At 32.1% G+C, this 21,441-nt stretch overlaps 1 protein-coding gene across 3 annotated transcripts in view; it reads left to right on the top strand.

The window, feature by feature from the left end:
- The window catches only part of kcc (solute carrier family 12 member kcc), a 72,324-nt gene that overhangs the window by 27,031 nt on the left and 23,852 nt on the right, over positions 1–21,441 (top strand). For all 3 annotated transcript variants that reach the window (XM_075308763.1, XM_075308765.1, XM_075308764.1), the window contains exon 3: positions 19,510–19,704. In XM_075308763.1, coding sequence (XP_075164878.1) covers positions 19,510–19,704 — 195 coding nt within the window. The remainder of the gene's footprint in view (positions 1–19,509; positions 19,705–21,441) is intronic.

Here is a 21,441-nt window from a genome sequence, read left to right as displayed (position 1 = left end):
AGGCAAAGTTTATCTCAAATTAAATTTTAAAAACCAATGGATAGGACAATGTATATACGTTACATCCTAGACTGCAGAAAGTATTAACAGATGTCAATGGTATACATATAATAACACTAAATATTTTTTTAAAATCATTTGAAATTAAGACAAGAAAATAAAAAAAGTAGATCAGACGATTAGTTTGTCTTCTCGATAATATTTATGGACTACAAGTAGTAGTTTGTAATTCATGGTTTTTGGATATATCGCTAGCAGTCAACGATTCGAATACACGAATCTAACGACATTTGGAGTTAAGATCATACTGATGTCGCCGTAATGAGTCTCTCCCTTATAAAAGACTGCAACCCTCCCTTCGCAAAGGTTTACTCTCCGAACAAAATCGGGTGCAAATAATTTCAAGGGACTACAACAACAAATACATCAAATCTTTTAGTTTTGACTTCCTGAATGAGTTAAAATTTAAACTTTCTCTTATATAATACTCTATACAAAAGATTGTTTTAATAATTTATGTATAAAGTCTGAAAAAATATGAAAACGTTTTATAAGAAATATGAAGCTTTATGAAAGCATTGATGAATTGAAAAGCACTATATTCGTAATGGAACCGTATGTTTTTGCAATTGATATAAAGCATAGCTGGGTTGGGAGTCGATTTTTTCATTCATTTTACGGACATTTTTCATTGTTCTGTTTTATCGGACAATTTTTCGGTGATAGACTTTGTCAGTGCTCACAGGAGTGGGGATGTTAGATCCATTCCTTATTCTTTCTTACGGTATAGAAAACATTGCGATCGACTCAGATTTAAAGGAGCTCCCTAATTTTCAATATAATAGACAAATAGTAGTGAACGGCGTTGACGTTTCAAACGTTCTGTTAATGGAAGTGAATCAACACATATATCGTAGCAGTCGGGGAACAGGCACAGTTGTAAATTTGACAACGATAAAATGACAACAAGCATGGTCAAAACAACAACCAGCGTTCAAGATCTGAAAACTTAATGTGTCCGTGTCATATTTAACTGTCACTGACCAACGAAAAGTTCAAGGATCTAATTTCAATTCCCATATCGGACACTTTTTGTATATAAAATTTTGTATTAAATTTTTGGAACGTTATTTTTTCTACGTAAACAGAACATCTATTACTGTCACTTATATTCTTATATTCCCAAATCCAAAAAAAATCCTTGCTGGCAAGCGTTTTACCTCAAATGAAGATGCAACTACAGTTGTAAACCACTATTTTGAAGACCTTGAGGAAAACTATTTTAATCAAGGGATAGAATTGCAAGAAAAGTGTTGGACTAAGTGTATTGAAGTTTCAGGAGATTATATTAAAAATTAAAATATTTTTGAAAAACTAACTATTCTCTTTCATTGATAGGCTAAGAAGTTTCCGAACCGCCCTCGTAGTAGTTTGTAATTCATGGTTTTTGGATATATGATATCGCTAGCAGTCAACGATTCGAACACACGAATCAAAACAAAAACCAGCGTTCAAGATCTGAAAACTTAATGTGTCCGGGCCCGATTTAACTGTCACTGACCAACGAAAAGTTCAAGGATCTAGTTTCAATTCCCATATCGGTCACTTTTTTTATATAAAATTTTGTATTAAATTTTTGGAACGTTATTTTTTCTACGTAAGCAGAAGATCTATTACTGTCACTTATATTCTACTGGTATAACAATTGTGTTCCAAAATAATTTTAAGAAAACCAACTCCCGTTCTGTCAGGATGTAGCATAAGATTGTCTCCAATTACAATGAAAACTATTCTACGAGTGTATATTTCAATATTTTTTACTATTCGATTCCCGTATAAAGCAGCAACATTTTTAATAGCTGATTAAAAATTGGAGACTGGATTTTGGGAAGCTTAGGCAGAAAAATACTGGCAACACTGCTGACAAAGAGTATGTGTGTTGATAATACAGTTTTGTAAACTGTTGCAACAACAACATAGATAAGCTTGAGAGGAGACACCACAAAAAAAAAACACTTGAATGACAACAATAACAAAAAAAAAACGAAACAAAAACACCTGTATCAGTTGTTGCTGGTGCTGCAGCAACAGCAGTTGGTACTCTTGTTGGATTAATCAGTTTAGGCATCCTAGGTGGCGAATGTAAATTCTGTACAAGTGGGTGCGTGTATGCGTGTTAGAGTATATGTGTGTGTGTGCATTTACAAAACAAGACCTCCAGCAAAAAGAAAAACTTTGTTGTTCGTTTAACCTACATCTGTTCGCCAAATAACTGAGAATGTATGTGTATAAATAAGTGTGTGCCTTATTTGAGAGCCATATAACTCAGCAGCTTAAACGGTGTGTGTGTGTGTTACTGACCTACTGTTCATTTTGCACAATCTCAAACACACACTCATATATATTACATTCGTTTATACTGTTTTCATTTTCATCCAACTTATTTTGTCCTGGCTCAGTTTGTACTCTTGCTGCAGCTGCCACAGTTTTATATTGAACAACATGTGTAAATACAAATTGTAACACACACACACACACATATACAGTTATGTACAAATAAAAAAATGTATGTATGTGAGCCTTTAGATACGTACGACTTTTTTTGGTTCTCAACGCTTTTCTCCAGCAGCTCCTCGAAATTATTCTGCCTCTTTGTGGAGCATCATCTCTTTCATTTGATAGCTGCTGGCTTGACTGATAAAAATCTAGGGATGCCTGAAATGCGACAATGGTCAACATGAAAAAACTTACATAATTTCTTTTGGGGAGTGGTTATGCTGTTGCAAAAGCTTTTGTTGGCCCTTAACGTAAAGAGCTTTGCTTATTCAGGCGTATAAACCGTATGAAAAAAGAGTCCCTAGATTTTGTCGTATCTCTCTTGTTTTGATGGGGATGGAAAAACACCATCATCATCATCTCAAAGAAATGAGCTTTGAGGATGAGATGCTAGTTATGCTTTGCACAAAGGTTTTCCCAGTGACCCACAATTGTCACATGAAGAGCATAAGAAAAGCTTTCTCCAACATCAACATTAAATGCTATGGTGTTTTTTTTGGGGGACCGGGAAACGAAGGGACTGACCTCTGTAACATATTTTCCAACAGGATATGCTTAAATGAACCATAGCTATTGGGAAAGCAAAGCAAAGCTTTCTCTCTTGTTCTCTTACCCTCTCTATATTTGTTTTTCTCCCTCTTTGTGGTATTTTTGTGTAATTCTCAAATCTATGGCAATACTGTCTGGCGGATGCTAGGCCTTAAAAAGCTTTTCTTGCCCATTTAAATCGTTATCAAGGATTTTTATGAGATATGAAATGCTATCCGCGCTCAAAAATTCCAGTATTTGTTTCAACTACGCAGGTCCTTTATCCAGCACTACATGGACCACTCTCAATAGATTTTACAGCTGCTGTCGCAGCAGCCAGCAATACCAAAGTCTATACACTTTACGATGGATTTTCGGGAAAAAGTCAAATCAGTTTAGTTCGAATTTTCACTAAGTAGCACAAACATTTGACTCTTAATATTAAGCGCCATAAAATAAGTCTTTCGCAAAAATGGACTAAGACAAAGTAAAGCAAATCTAGTACAAATCTCATCACAGTTCCATCAAAAGAATCTGGGGAAAAAAGTGTCGTTCCCTGACATCTTTGGTGGTTTTGTCCTCCTTCGAAGAGGATCTTTCGACGGATGTCTTCACATTTTTGTATTCGCAAATAATGTTGATGTTGAAAATTTTTGCATTTATTTAATGGTTAATATGATAACATTTTAAAACTGAAAAAAACGAAATTACATAAGCAATTTACTTTCTAAACGGGGAGAGCTCGCTCGGTAGCCTCTTTTGCCAAACGGACAAGTAACAACCGCAATAAAACCTAAACCGAATTGTTAAAATTAGACGAAAAAACAAAATCAAATAAATTTAAGAATTTTTATAAAATTTCCAAAAAGAAAATTAATTAAATAAAAATATGAAAAGAAAAATGAAGACTATTTGGTCACAAGAAGATCTAACGATAAATAAAAGATATTGAGAGCCTGTGAAGAGTCTGACACGAATTAAATATCCCCCCGATTGTACCAGCCCTTTGGCCCGAAAGAAGGAAGGCAAGAAAAACGACCACAGGACAAAAACCCCAGGCCATGCGAATATAAATGTATGTCTAGCACAAATCCGCATTCAATCAAAGCCCCAGGACGAAAATCCAGGATTCCGCCCGGTTAAATAAGGGGAAGCGAAATAAAAGTAACCCTTGAAGGGTTTGAATAAAATAATTTCCTCCCAGGACACTCAAATATAAAACCAAAAAAGGGTATTTAGCTGAAAAGAAACAGTGGACCTGATACGACGGTCGTTTAGGCTTTGGTGCAAACTTTGGTGAATTTTGTGGTACAACACGTCCAACTGCACATTTCATAAAAATGACGGAAAATAATGTGGGAGAAGATAATTCATCCTCAATGGATACAAAAATAAATGAATCAAATGTTGAGTCTAACCAAAATGGTAAGTCATCCCAACACAAATAAAACAAGCTCTAAAAAAAGAATTTTTGCTTACATACATACACATCAAAAGTTGGTTGATTGTGAACTGCGTGTAACAGCGTGCGTGTGTGTAGGGATATAGACACGGAGACGAATTTTTCAAATCCCATACATTTCACTTTTTCTCTTTGTCCCAGTAGCTGTAGTGGCAGTAGAAATATTAGTACCTGTGTGTATGTACACACACACACATACATGCGCTCAGATATACACAAACATGCCATCAGACAGGCATGCATGCTTACAGACAGACGATGGCAGCTACATATGGAGCATCCTCAAAACCAATAACAACCACCATAACCATCACTTGACTCTAAAGGCATTTTTCATTTTCAAGCAATTGCAATTCCAACCTACAATCTCTCCCCTTATACCTTGGCACCTCTCGCCCGTGTTATAACCGTGTTATTTCTCTCCTGCTCCCTACTCAACGACAAATGCTCAAAGGAAAATGTCAAATCCAAAGGAGATTTAAAAAATTTTCTTTGTCTACTTGGGTGTTAATAATGAAAAACAACTACAATACAATAACGATGGCGATAGCTATAGCTATAGCTAAAACAACAATAACTCACACATACACACAACACAAAGAGCACAATAAAAACAATAATTAAAATTCAGACAGGCGATAACAAGACCCAAGTGCTAAATTCGATAATCCACATATTTTACATAAATTATGATAAAATCTCACATACACTCATACCACCTTATCATCGTATTTACTAAGTGGTACTCTCATCTTAATGCCTATCTAGTATAAATCCCTATACATTACCTATTCTTTGCGAATATTTAGCTAAAACAGACCAAGTCCGTTTTTTTTTAATTTACTATTTGGTGTTATTGAGTGTATACCAAATAGATTTTCAAAAGGTGTTGGTTGATCTTTAAGTCCAAATGAAAAAAATGTATATGCCTGCTTTAGCATCTTAGGCATCTATCATCTGAATGCCCAACAATGCCTGATTTCTTTTGTTAGGATTGTGAAAAATTATTATTTTTTTTTGACTTGGTCAGTTCTGGCAGAAAACGAACAAAACCTATCACCAAACAAACAAGCATATATTGAGAAACAATACCTAGGCTCTGTTACGTGTGCGTTTTGTTTCGAGTGTATGTGCCCATATATGTGTGTGTATGTATTTATGTGTACTTTTAAGTACGTCTCTCTGCTAGTGTATTTTCGTGATTATGTGTATGATTTTGTATCAGCCAAATCACCAAAATATTCGTACACCAATGTAAACATAATTGTTTGACAAAATAATCAGAAAGTTGGGATTCATTGATTAATAATTTTCATCTTCGATTCCAAAATATTATAGGATTTTCTTAAATGACCACGCCCTTTTCTATGATGAGGTCGGTAGGGTTTTCGAGCTGAAAAGCAGCAATTCTAAATTAAATTTTTGGTGAAAAAATAGGTAGTATTTTTTAAGTATTTTATAGTCCTTAAGTAAAATTATTATTTGATCTAATTTTTATAGATTAAATAGTCCATATTCTATACTAGTATTCCAAATTGCCCAGAAGACACTTTGCCTTGGAGTAATGAAATGTTTCGTTGTAAAAGGAAACTAAATCTTATTTTAATTTCGTTATTTCAATATCTGACTCTATGACTTTTTTATACTTTATGAACCAACATAGACCAATTTTAGAGTGTTACTTAGACGATTGATAATAATATCATTTACTGAACTTGTAGAGGAGGATTGTAGAGAATTACTCCTCAGGACACTCAAAAATAATTATCGACAGATATTAATCGATTTATGTGTTGCTTTTAAGTAAAAAATACGACAATCACACATTGTATTTCAAGTGGATCGAACGAAAATTATGCCCCATAAGATCCAAGAAATCATCGATTTGTTTGGTTATATATAATTATGGGCCACTATTTATATGGTTATGTGAACGGATACTGCCTTCATGCGAAATTTTAAGTGGATAGGATGAAAAAAGCCCATGAGAGTCACGAAGTCTGCTATATAGCTTTGATGTAACTCTCATATGAATTTTAATTTGCAGAATTTGAATAGTATTCTTTACTTTGCTTTCTTTTTATACTTTTTTTTTTTAATTTATTTATTAGCTAGTTGTTACATAACATAAGAATGTATTAATATGCCACCAAGTATCAACTATGACCGAGCATTTTCTACTAGAGAAAATAAACCCGAACGACGGCACGTTAGTCACTTTTAAAGAAACTTGTTTCTAGTGTCGAAAGAAAATTTCGTTTGTCTAAAATTTGGGTCCTCATAAAAGAAAACTCTTCTTTCAGTGTTGTTCTATAAGACCCATTGACCTATTGCTATAAAGTACTTGCTCCGTGCGGTTATACTGTTTCGATCAGAACGCGTAAGGAAGGAATATGATTACCTCAAACATGTTTCAAGAACAAAATGTTATTTTTGTATGGTGACCATGTACCATTTTTGTCGAAAAAAATTTTCCTTTCTCGCCAAACATAACATGCTTTCCGAAATCCGATATAATTATCGAAAAAATAACATAGTTCCATCCAAAAATAACACTTTTCTCTTGAAACATGTTCGAGGTGATCATATTCCTTCTCTGGGTGTAGTTTGATATTGCCAAATGGGCATGAAATTTACAATGGACATACACATTTTAGATACAAAATTGAATTGCATCTTATACCACCCAAAAAATATATACTTTCCTCCGAAACGAAATTTTGGACAAAATAAATTTTCCTTTAAAGTCAGTACTAAGTTCGAGTTTAGCCGCTAAAATCAAAAATAAATCAGTAAAAAGTATAAAATTAAAAGACTTTGATGCAAATTAAAACATATAACTTGATGGGGAATAGCCCAAAATAACTTTCTATAAATTTTTATTCTTTAAAATGGAGTAGCAAAGAAAAGTAATCGTGAAAAAATGACGATTTTAGCGGCTAAACTCGAACTTAATACATACCTTTAGTGGAAAATATTTTATTTGCGTGCAAATGAACTCTCTCATCTTTTTTAGCATCAAAAGAAAACCTTGTTTTTTTAATAACGAGATCCTCAGAAGAGAAAAATCTTCTTACAGTGTAGAAATATCCTTAGAGTAATGACTCGCTTCATTGGCTCGGGAATCAATACCCACAAAGACAAAATCTTTCGATAGGAGTAAGATTTCTTTCTCGGTATATATCTCACTTTAAAATATTGATCTCTATCTGGCAAAATATAAAGGACAAATTTCTTTAAAATAATGAAATTTATTAAATTTAGAATACAAAAAGACTTTTAGTCCTGGCGAAAAGTCTTTTGTTACCGGGTTTAATTTACGGATCTGAACTCTTCGCGAATTGTGACTCCGTGAGCAAACATAGACTTAACGTGGCATTCAATAGTATAGTACGTTATGTGTATGGGTTACGCAGGACCGATCATGTTTGGCATGTTACAAACTTCCTCTTTGGCTTTAGTTTTAATACCCTGCTTAATGTCAAGTCGTTAGTATTTCTACATAAATTGATTTACAAACGGAAACCCAGCTATCTCTATGATAAAATTCGGTTTACGAGATCTGATAGAAATAGGAATATAATACCCTTTATAAGGACAAGTCTTGTATCCGAATGGCAGTTCTTTATTGGCTCAATACGTCTCTGGAACACTCTACCACCCGATATACAATGCATCTGCAACGCATCATCTTTTAAGAAGAGTATTCAAAATTTATTTCAAAATTAGAATATTTATCATTAAAAACTTGCTTGTAGATATAATATAGTATCACAATTTCAATTTCAATCATCAATACTACAATGCAATTGAATATTAAAAGTAATTTCTATATATATATATATATATATATATATATTGTTTCTATTACTATTAATACAATTTTTATTTATTTTAATTTTAATTTATTTTCTTTTTATCTTTAAATTTAATTATTGTACTTATTATTAATCGGAGATGTTTTAACATTTATAATCCTGCACTGTAATTATAAGATTTTAATCTTGTTGTGTAGGTACTCAATGAAATGAAATGAAATGAAATGAAATGAAATGAAATGAAATGAAAGTTTTGAAAATTTGCGTCCCTCCATTAAAATCGTATGTCTTTGAACCAAAGCAAAGTTTCCTTAAAGTAAAGAAACAAATTTTTGATTTAAGGAAATCGTCTTAAAATTAACTGAAATATTGAATATTTAGATTTAAAATAATTCGGACTCGGCTATAAAAAGGAGGTCCCTTGTCATTGAGCTTAACATGGAATCGGGCAGCACTCAGTGATAAGAGAGAAGTTCACCAATGTGGTATCACAATGAACTTAATAGTCTAAGTGAGCCTGATACATCGGGCTGCCACCTAACCTAACCTAGGCTAAGATTTATTTTGAGGATTTCGCATCATTGGTTTTAAACTTTTTTGGAATTAAGAAAACATTTTTTACTTTGAAGTGTCTGTTATAATTTGGATTTTTAAACTGGCATTTGTTTGTATGTGAACAGTTTTATTAATTTATCACAAATAGAAAATGAGATCTGTATCCTAATCTTAGTTTTATTGTATTGCCACAAAATTTTTGTTTTTACCGGAAAAACTGTAACAGAATACTATGCAATGCTATACATCACCAACTGAACCTTACAAAATTGAATGGATATATGTAAAATTACATTATTTCCGTTATAGTTATATCCAAAAGTTGTATGTTGTAGATCGTTTGCAAAAAATGTGTTTTCTTTAAATCCACTTGTGTGTACATTACACACTGGTCTATAAATAGATATGCTTGGTTGTATACCTTATCTGTATGCTAATGAGAATAAGAGCTACATGCACTAGTGAAGAGTATCTTGGTTTACAAATCTGATGGCCCGTGGTTCGAATGGCCGGTCGAAACGAACACACTAAGAAAACATACTGTCCTCAGGAACGAAATTTTAGAAAAACGAAATTCTTCTATGTTAAAATATTTTGTTAAAGAACAAATAAATTGCAATTTATAAAAAGCAATTCAATGATTTTTTCTAATCATTTTTATATCCTTTTAACGTTATTTTTTTTTTGCGTCAAAAAGATTTTTTTTTTGTCTAAAACTTCGTTCCTCCGAAAAGAAAACTATTCTTTACATGCAAAATTTATAAAATCAGATATTTGCCTCTGTATACTTCGTATTACAGAAGAATTTTGGTGAGAGTTAAATAAATCGTATGGAAATATGAACGATGCAAATAATCAGAAAATTAAAAAAACAAATTTTTGAGTTAGGGTTTCCAAACTTCTTTACTGTGTAAAGACATTTTCAAACGATGTTCGTTGGTCTGAAATTTTGTTTGGGAGGAAAGAATTTATTTTTTTGGTACACAGATGGATGTTTGAACGGGCAACCAGTAGCTTTGATGATAATGGATTTAATGTAACTTATAATTTTAATATTCCATCTATTGATCATATTAAAATTTAAATTTGGCAATTTTAAATTATATTTAATTTTTGAATTTATAAATTTTTAAAAGGATATAGTTCCCCTACTTTTAGTATATGTTAACTTTTTACAAACAAAATGAAAGTACATAAAGTATTTTTCGACGTCTCCATGCCTCCCACAAAAAGAAACCCCAGGTTCATTTACTATGACATGGCACGTATTCTTCGTAAATTTATTAATAAATAATTAAAAATACCATTAAAGAGAAGATGCCTATGCCAGTGATGCGTAGGAAATAAAACAATTTATTCACTACTGAGGGTGACCGGATGACAAATATGCTTTTATCTTAGCCTTATAGGGTCTTCGATGGAATGGTATGGGAGTATTGAATAGCGCCACAGAGGAGGAAATGCGATGTGAATAATAAGCGAACGAAATATATCTCGTGGATTTTATTTAAGTGGAATTAATTTCCATTCGATATTATTGGAATATTTTTCAATAGCATCACGTATCTGATATATACTTGTATTTACACTGAAAAAAAAAATATTGTCGTGAGACCAAATATTTCATGTCCTTAAAATACAAATGCGAATTTTGCTTAGCATAGAAGACGCATTTCCCTAACATAAAATTTTTTCCTTGTCCCAAAGTCGATAAACATTTCAATGAAGTCGTTTTGTCCTTATAATTAAGTGATTCGCCTCAATATTGTGTATCCTAAAGGCCGGTATGCACCTCTAGCGAAATTTTCGGTAGCAAGAATTTATTTAAGTCTACAGGGCTGTGTACACAATTTTTAAACCAGCTAATCGCTTTTAAAAATTGTTAATATATGTTCCAAATATTCCTCAAATAAATTGTTTATTATTTACAGACCTTTTAAAACTTTTACGCACACAATGATTGTAATAAATTAAATGTTTGCTGCCAAAAATATACTTTTGACAACCCTGCTATTTTCATTAGAGGTGCGTACCAGCTTACGAAATTGAACGCTACCGAAAATTTCGTTAGCATAAATAGCAATGCATTTCTTATGGGAATGAAATTTTTCGCTAGAGGTGCATACCGGCCTTAACATGATCAAAAATTACGTTTTACTAACATCAACTGGTCTTTAATACTTTTGAAAATATCTTCAGAATTAATGAAATCGTCCTTAAATTTGTTGACTTTTTGCATCTTGACTACAAAGCTAAAAAACGTTTAAAAATATGAGATGTTTTGTTACACTTTATTTTAAAGACGTTTTTTACTTTAAATGTAGCATAAGTTTTTCTTGTAGTCGAGACGAATTTAGAAATTTAAGCTTTCTTTAACACGCTTTTAAATGACTTTGTAAGCACATAAAGAAAAAAGCTGAAAAAATAATACATTAAAATTTCTTTCCTAGAATCAAGTACGCAAAACTCAAATTTAAAAGACAAATGAGTCTTAAATGTGTCCTTATTTCAATTCAGCGTTTCTTTGGCTCGGAATCAGTACAAAAATTATTAATATGAAGACAAAATCTTTGGAACCGGGCATGATATTTTTCACTGTATGTATAAGCAAACAATAGTATCCACTATCATCCGAAATGAGACTTTTTGGTTCATCTGCTACCGGGGGGCCATTGTTAACATGTCCGCCTTTCATGTAAAGCGATTTCGAATGAAGACCAAAAAGTTTTTCATCTCTTCGCACACTGAAAAAAATATTGTCGTGAGGTCAAAGATTTCATGTCTACGAATACAAATTTTGCTTAGCATAGAAGACGCATTTCTCTAAAATAAAGTTATTTTCCTTGTCCAAAAGTCGATACACTTTTCAATGAAGTCGTATTGTCCTTATAATTAAGTGATTTGACTTCAAAATGGGTATCTTAACATGAAAGAAAAAATTTATAGGCTTAGGTCAACTTGACTTTAATAATTCAGAAAAATTCTTTAAATTTAATGAATTATTATTCTTTAAATTTGTTGTCTTTTTGCATCTTGACTACAAAGCAAAAAATCGTTCAAATATAGGACATGTTTTTCAAAACTTTATTTTGAAGAAGTTTTTTACTTCAAACATAGCATAATTTCTACTGGAAGTCGAGTCCTAATTTGGAAAATAAAGTTGCCGTTAACTCGTTTTTAAAGGACTTTGATAGCATATGAAGAAAAAAAGCTGAGAAAGCGAAAAATTAAAATTTGCTCCCTAGAAGCAAGTACACAAAACCTAAATTTAAAAGAGAATTGTGTCTTAAAAGTATCCTTACTTGTATTCTCCGCTTCTTTGGCTCGGAATCAATACCAAGTTTTTTAAAGTAAAGACAACATCTTTGGAACCGAGTATGCTTTTTTTTCAGTGCAATAATTCTAGTGAGGCACCCTCTTAATGAACTAAACCTTGAATCGGACAGCCGTAAGTGATAAAAATAAAGTCCATCACCTGCGCTGCGCTATCACAATAATATTGAAGTGAGTTCAAAATAACTATACCTAAATTAGCCTAAATTTGTTGCTTTCAGGAAACATTATGCCTATTGTAATGCAAACTTTCTCCTCAAACCATTTTATTTGCTTATAAAAATCAAGCAGTTCGTAGGCTAATACTACTGTACGGAAAAAAGGTTAATGATTCTAGTCAATGATTTTTTCTTTCGAGAAGGTGCATTTTCGTATATGTCAGTTAAAAAATATATCACGTCATTACATCTTCCTGGTTTTAGCAACGCATTGCGTAAATTTCCAAAAGTTAAAACAGTTTACTTTTTTCTGTGTAGCATAGTAAAATTTTCCTATAACCCCCATTTTTATGAAGCTTCGTTAGTGCTACGTTTGCTAACGAACTTTTAAACCATACTATGGACATATTTGTTATGTTGCCTATATATCCCATATATGAACTTATCTGCTGAAAATCTTCGCATTTGGGGCTCGACTGTAAAGCTGAGTACTATGTTCAGTTTTCAAGCTGAAAACCAGCTTTTTTCACGGTTACTTTTCTTAATTAATTAATTTAAAAATATAAAATGATTATCAATCCATACATTGGATCTTTTCCATCCATTATTTGATAAGACTTGATAAAAATATAATAGTCGTCATAAATATTTTTGTACTTTTAATTTAGTGTTTTGGTGAAAAAACCGAACATAGTACTCACCTTAAGATTAAGAAGCTTATCGGTTACATAAAAGCTAAAATTCAAATGAAGAACATTTGAAGCAAGAGACTTTCCAATTAGGCAGTTCGTAGGAAATGCATATGTAATTGATGGCCAAGGAATTTGATATGAAAAATCTCAATTTTATTAAATGAATATCACTAACCTAGCTCCGAATCTGAAATAGGAATATAAAGCCGTCTAATAAAATCCAATTGTATAAAAAGAAATTAAATATATTTTAATGTAATTCAAATTTCTTTTTGTGTGTGAGTTACGAAATAAGATTTTTCTTTATGTGTATGTAGCTTTATTTTGATTATTTTTTTTTATTATATATTACCTATATGTGAAACACCCACCACATGTCCATATTTATATATCGCTAAAGGATATTAGTCGTATTCTATGTTGTCCTAAAGTACATTTTAGTGTAGCTTTATAATGGCAAACAATTATTTCCAATCATATATGAATATTGTGCACTAATAATAATCCGCAATGGATCCTTACTGAGACTCTCTCACATAGACGACCAATAATTCAACTTCACTTTAGTGTTGTTTTTCTTCGTCTCGAGGTGGAGAGGAGGAGATGGAAATGAATTACACAATAAGCGACATTAAATTTGATTATTTTGTTTTGCTTTGTCACAATGATTTTGGTAAAGACTAAAAGAGCTTTTATGGAGTTTGGAAAGATCATAAAACAACATGAGCTTTCACAATAATTACACTTCTCATGCCTGATTTCATGTTGTAGTGGTCCTATGGAGCCTGCACAAAAGTCAAAAGTTTGCTCTAGGACAAGTTCTTATGCTCGTTAGCAATGAAAATCCACCATGGCTTTTAAGAGAAATTGCAAATGAGAAAAGCATTTCTCACAGAGATTCCCCTGGCCTTAAAGCTTGTCCTCTTTCGAATCTACCAGCAGCAGCTGTAGCAATAAACGATGTGTGACATATGGCTAAACGGAGAAATACATAACGAGCAGGGAGAGATAGAGAAAGAGAGAGAGAGAGCGACAGAGAGTGAGTCACATGTGATTCTTACCACCAAGTCTCTTCCTCTTTCACTCTGCGGAAATGAGAATGTGTATGTGACCTAGGTTCCAAAATAACTTAGTGTGTGTCTGCGTATGAATTTTTATGGCAGTGGTGTAACGATTTAAATTAAGATTTTTTCCTTTTTATGACAAGCTGCCATAGACATTGAGTTAGTTTGTGTGCGAATGTGTGTTCATCCTCTGTATATGAGATTGTAAACAACAACAACCTACATCCACACTTCTAGTAGAAGCAAAAAAAAATACCAGAATATTTTTTGCTGATTTTTTGTACCTTTCTTCTTTGTTCATTTGATGAAAACCGACTGACATAGAAAATACAAACATACATAAATACACCTGTACACAACATCCTTACATACATAACTACAGGGATGTGAACGGAGCATGAATGTGTAAATGGCTGTATGACAGTGTTGTTTATTTCATTTTGCAAAGTGTGTAGGGTCTATGTATGCATTTGTGTGTGTGTTCATGCCAATGTTAAAATGTTACAGGTAAAATACGTACAAAACAATGCATACAGACACACACACAAGAACAAGTACCCCCTTTTATAAAAGGGGGGCCTATACACATAGATATGTTTATTACACCATTAGATTTTAAGAGCAATGAGAAGTGGGAGATGAAAAACAAGTTAGTTAGGTGTTATTTGTGTTACTGATTTTGTTCACTGGTTGCCATTGTTATTCATATGCAAGTACATATGTGTATGTATAACCATCCAGATTCTGTACATATGGATGGATGATGACTAGAAAGTCTAGCATGTTTGCATTTTGTCCTTTTACCATTGTTAGTTATGATTATGGGTATGCGCTCATAAAGCACGACACAGTTTTAATCTCTTTTTTATACACTTCCATGCATGAATGCATAAATACGTGAATATGAATGTGTATGAATTATATGTATGTGTGCGTGTGTGTGTTTTCATATTATCGCATCTAATATTCACTAAGTACTTTCCTTGCTTTCTCTTATTTGTTTTGCTTACGCATTGTATTACAAACAAAAACCCATAAAATCCCATAAAAAAGTATTCCATCAGGAGCTACAAAACAAAAATCCCAGAGCAACTATTTAATCAGTTTATTAAAGTGTAAATTTTTTGACATTTCTCTACCAAAAAGTTTAGAATGTTTGGTCGTGATATATTGCAAAGCGGCAATGCTGCAAGAAGGGGGACAAATGAAAAAAAATTCATAATAAGAGTTAGGAAAATGTAAAAATTGTGGTTTTCTATGTAATCTTTACACCAGAGATCGCCCTTTTCTTCTCTCTAAATCTATGCCATAATGCCATAAAATGGGCATAGTTTTTAAGCCAATCGCAGATTCAGAAGGTTACATTGCGTTTAAGACTCCTTGAATTATCAATGTCCAATTATGTACTGTACATATTTTTCAGATTTTAATAATTACATCAAACATATTTCAAGAGCAAAAATTTTTTTTTTTGGATGAGGAACAAATTTGATTACTAGAATCAAGTAGGCAAAATCTCAAATTTAAAAGAGAATTGAGAGAAGAGAATCCTTACTTCAATTCCACGTTACTTTACCTCGGAATCCATACAAAAATCATTAGTGTGTATTCCTAGCAAAAAAAAAAAAGAAGTCGTCAAGAAGTTGTGAAAATGTTCTTCTTGTATCCGGAAGTAGTTCAAAATTGGCTCAGAAGCGATGAATTTAACAGGGATTTGTCATAGGACGGATGACCACCATTTCAACAGCCGTTGCATTGAATTTGCTTCACTTCTTAAAGGTAGGTACTATGTTCGGTTTTCGAGTTGAAAATCACTTTATTTTCGCGATTACTTTTCCAGAAATATTCAAAATTATAAATGAAAACAAGCTATTCCTATGAAGTCTTGTCGAAATCTAGAGGAACAAGAAACTGCATATCAATTGAGTTAATTTATCTGCTTTATATTGAACTGTTTTAATAAAGTAACCGCGAAAATTTCAACGCGAAAAGCGAACATAGTACTTATCTTAAGATGCGATCCGAATTCAGTGTTTTGGATGTGAATTAAACATTTTTGTTTTATTTTGCAGAATAAATATTTTTTTAAAATAATTTTTAATGCATTCTAACGCTTGACCTCAAATATTTTCAAAAATTCACAATTTTTCTAGATAGGATTTAGCATTTTTTTCGACAATATGTAAACAATTTGTAGCATTTTATAAATTCTTACTTTGGTTTTAACCTATTTCAAACAAAAAAAAATAAAACTATAAAAATATGAAAAAAGGGAGTTATAAAAAATTGAATTAAAATAACTTCCTGTGTAGTCAAAATAAACGACATCTTTGGGAGAACATTTTTGGAAATGCTTTTAAAGTTGTGCTTTTAGAATAACTTCAAAATTTTATTGCTGGGATTGCATATGGCTTGCTGCTATTAGTTTTGATGTTTTTGTTTCACTCGTTACGAAGGCGGGCGGGCAATGAAGACTCGGTTTGAATTGTTTGTTTTGTGCTTGTTTTAGATGTTTGATGGATATGACGGCATCCGATCGCGATGGCGCGAGAACCTCGTCATTTGAATACGAATGAAGAAGTGAGGTAATAAGTTATAAACCAATCCGATCCAACAACTGTCAAATGTGTACATGCATCTCTTCAAGGTTAGGGCTAACTAAAATGCATATAAATTTATCTCTACATCCTCATAAACACATATTGCTTCAAGCATATATATTTTCAGGATTAGTCCAAACAAAATATTGTTTGTATTGTTCAAACATGTTTCACTTTACTATTAGAAAAAATTTTAATGAAATTTTCTTTGTATGTATATATTTTTAACTTCCACTATTTTACTTGCAGCATACTCTCTAGGTCTCTCTTTCTAAACACATATCTAAGAGGGCATCTCTGTTATGAACACATGTTAAATTTTGTTTCGTTCTGGCAACTCCTTCATATAGAAACAGATGTTCAAAAAAGACGCATCCGCAATTTTTTTACAATGGAAAAATTAGAAATGGGTGCTGTCATTAAATATTTATCGGGAGAAGAAATTCATAATGATATGGTGAATGTGTTAGGTGAAAGTGTTTCTTCATATGCAACAGTAAAAAAATTGGGTTGCTGAATTTAAACGTGGTCTTACAAGCATTGAAGATGAACCACATAGTGGACGTCCAAAAACAGCAACAACAACAGAAATTGTAGCCAAAGTGCATTTACTCACGCTCACGTACACTCACGACGTAAAAATCTTATTGTTTGGTAGGACTCATGCTCACGCACACTCACGAAAAGAAAACTTGTACTCACTTACGAAAATGTCGTGACTAACGAAAAATACCGTGACTCACGAAAAATATCGTGACTCACGAAAAATGTCGTGAATCACGAATAATTTTATAAGTAATTTAAATTGGCGACGTGTCTGAAACATGAGCATGATGAAAATCGAGAGCGTTATCAAATTCTTAACATCCCAGGTGTCACTAAAATTGTAAATGAATTTAACTCGTAAGCGTTTTATGTCCGTGGGCGGGATTTTTTTCGTTAGTGTATTTTCCGAAATTCGTTACTCACGCACACCCACGAAGAAATTATTTTCGTGACTCACGCTCACGCACGACATTTGGTTCGTTAATCACGCTCGCGCACACTCATGCCGTTGACATCAGCGTGACTCACGATTCACGCGTGAATCACGAAAATTTTCGTGAGTCACGAGAATTTCGTGTCACGTGCACACCTCTAGTAGAAAAGCGTTGGACTAAGTGCATTGAAGTTTCAGAAGATTATATTGAAAAATAAAAATATTTTGGAAAAACTAACTATTCTCTTTCATTGATAGGCTAAGAAGTTTCCGAACCGCTCTCGTATGTTTATAGGCTCTTTCTAAATTAATATATGATTGCATCTAAGCATATTATATTTACAAACAGTTTATGTCCCAAACATCATAATATATATGTCCCAAACATTTTATGCTAGTTTATGAACATTATATGCTTGCACTTAAAAATATTGTGTTAAAAAATTTGAGTTCCAAACATATAATTTTTCAACCCAAACATATGAAAAACAGCCTTTTTCGTCCGTATAGTAGCGCTATCAATCCTTCAATTTCTCCTTTTGGTTTAGTCTTCAGAATAATACTTAATACTCTAACTTCGATTATAACTGCATATATTCTCTACCATTAGAATAAAATGTTTGTTTAACATGAACAGTTTTACCTGTAAGGAAATATATTTGGTTGGACACGAAAGTATTTTAGTGATACCATCAACAATTTAATGCTGTTTACTTAAACTAACACATATTGGAGAAAATAAAAACTCCTAACAAAATTCTGTTTCAAATTTCACTTCGAAGCAGAATAAACTTTTTTGAGTAACAATATTCATAATTTGCTACATTTAATTAACCTTGTCAGATTTTGTGTTTGTGATACGTGACAAAAAGCCGTAATGTTAAATAACCAAGAGACCTTAAACTTGGTTCTGTGACTGACATTTTGTAATAAACAAATGAACGGATGATTGACAGCGTGGTATAGGGAACAAACAGTAACTGTATTGGCGTTTAAATTTGATCATATTTTTAATAATTGTGTTCATTGTATACATGGATGTAATCTCTTGCTATCTCTTCACTGTATAAGGATTTAAATTAAATTCTTGGAAGTAGTTTGAACGAATTACTTGCTATATCTCTACAGAATAAATGCAATTGTTTCTTTTAATCTTATATTGAGTAGCAATTATTGTGGAAATCCTACAGCTTATAAAGAATCAAAAAAATTTAATTGAAGCTGCTTGAATGATGGAAATAAAAGTACACAGAAAAAAATCTTAAATTAATTTTAAAAAATAGGCAAATAGAAAATAACTAACACAAATTATTTAAATTTATTGCATAAATTAAGTTTTTAATTGGACCAAAAAACACATTTATGATAATTTCCGTTGTTGAAGTAGATTCAATTAAAAGTTAATTGGATCAATTAATTTTGTGACCCAACCAAAAAAAAAATATAATTTTCTTTGTAGCAATTACCGACGTCAATTAAATATTAACTGATACAATTAAACATATTATTGATTTAATTAATTTGTATAGTTAATATATAACTTTCGATTAAACAAATAATTATATAATTAATTTTAATTGTATTTCAAACTTGAATAGTTTACTAGGTGTGTTTTATTAGCTAAATTAAGAAAATTAAGAATCGAATTTAGTGCAATTATTTCAATTTAACTTAATAATTTTTACAATGCATATATATATTAATATGATGTATGAACATATTTTACATGTATATTTCTTTGTTTGCTTGTTTGATTTTTTTTAGAAAAATGTGATGGTGATACCGTAGAAGAAAACAACGAAAAACCAAATAAAGAACCCAACTTATATTTATACGATGATGACTTGGAAACAAGGCCGCATATATCGACGTTTATATCTTCACTTGCCAATTATGAGAATACCATACCTGCTGCCACCGATCCAGATGCTAAAGCGCCAGCGCCTTCGGCGCGTATGGGTAAGTCCCCCTTTCAAATAACCCAAATAAACTCCCAACAAGCGACCATCGAATGGTGATAAATCACATGAGTCCACTATCTTGTGATGATGATGACGATAAAGTAGTAGTTGTTGCTGTTTGTTTTTATAAAAAAAAAAATACTACAAGTTTCCATCTAAAAACGTCAAGGCAATTGGATGTAATAAAGAAATATTTCAATACAAGTGATTTTCATGTGACCTAAACCCCACCTAACACCCAGATGATGATGATGATGCAAAATGGGTGTGAATTGATTTTATTACTATCACGAGAGAAAACAAAAAACGTGAAGAATTGTGGGTGTAAAAAGAGAATCGAATTAAAAAATTAAAGTTGTTAATTAGTTTTTACGGTTTTGTTTTTTTTTTCTTAGGATAGATTTAATTTAAAGGCATTGCATATAAATTTATTATTGTCATTCATTTGTTATATGTTAAACATTTTATTAAAATATTTATTGCATTCAAGTTGTCGACCCAGTATAACAGTTGAATGGTTTTGATTTACACATTGTATAATAAATTGGACGAATTTAGTTAATAAATTAAATTAGTGGTATTATTTATATATCCATGATATATCGATTAAAAAACCTCGTGATGGAAAATCACAAGAAAATATTGGAGTCTTTTCCAAATTGCCTAATATTTCCATTATATGTGTCACATGATTTGTAACAAAATATACATAATTTCGTCAGATTTCTCCCAACTATAATCCCACTCAAAATACACTACACTAAAACAACGTGACCCTCCAGGGATCTAAAGCTAAACTCATGAAATTATTATGTTTTGTGGACATTTCCTTGACTTTAATTTTACGGTACCGTAGTAAAGTTGAATAAAAAAAGGAAAATTATGCACATATGAGGCATGCGGATCGAATAAAATCAAATTATCTAATTTCTTAAAATTTGTAAATTTTACCACAAATGCGGCCAGCTTGAACTTCGTATGACCTAAAGACATTTTTCGAACTCAAGAATTTGTAATCTTCCACTAATCAACTTTTGATTTTATTTTTTAAATTGGGTCAATTCAATTCTAGATTAATTTTTTTAAAGTCGTTGAAAGTCGAAAGTCAACTTATCCAAAATTAAAAAAACAAAAATCGACGGTAGAATTTCGCCGCTTGTATACCCAGGGTCGTGGGTTCAAACCCAGTTTCGACCAAATACTGAAAGCAGGAGATCCCTTGTCATTGAGCTTTACATAGAATCGGGCAGCACTCAGTGATAAGAGAGAAGTTCACCACCATGGTATCACAATGGACTGAATAGTTTAAGTAAGCCTGAAATATCGGGCTGCCACTATATCTAACCTAATCTAAATAAAATTTTAATGCATTTTTTAAAGTCAACTTTCAATAAGCAAAATTTAAAATTTTGAAAAACTCGACTAAAGGATTTGACCAAACTCCTTATCACCATCGTTGGATTCCATTCTATTTGTAACATATCGAAATATCGATTTCCCAATATATACACTAAACAAGTATATACAGCACTAAGTTCGGCCGGGCCGAATCTTAAATACCCACCACCACGAACCAAATATTAGGGTTTCCTTTGAAATTTCAGGAGGGCTTGAGGACTTGAGGACACTTCCCGAAGATAAATTTAAAGATTTCACCTATGAGGACTATATCAGATTCTGGATTTAAAAGAACCATTTTTTTGAGTTTTAGAGGAATCATTAACATCTCTTGTAA

Source organism: Haematobia irritans, chromosome 5 (genome assembly GCF_050003625.1).
Source record: "Haematobia irritans isolate KBUSLIRL chromosome 5, ASM5000362v1, whole genome shotgun sequence".
Taxonomy (NCBI): Eukaryota; Metazoa; Arthropoda; class Insecta; order Diptera; family Muscidae; genus Haematobia; species Haematobia irritans.
Note: the sequence above shows the minus strand (reverse complement) of the source record. Positions and strands in the feature narration are given on the sequence as shown.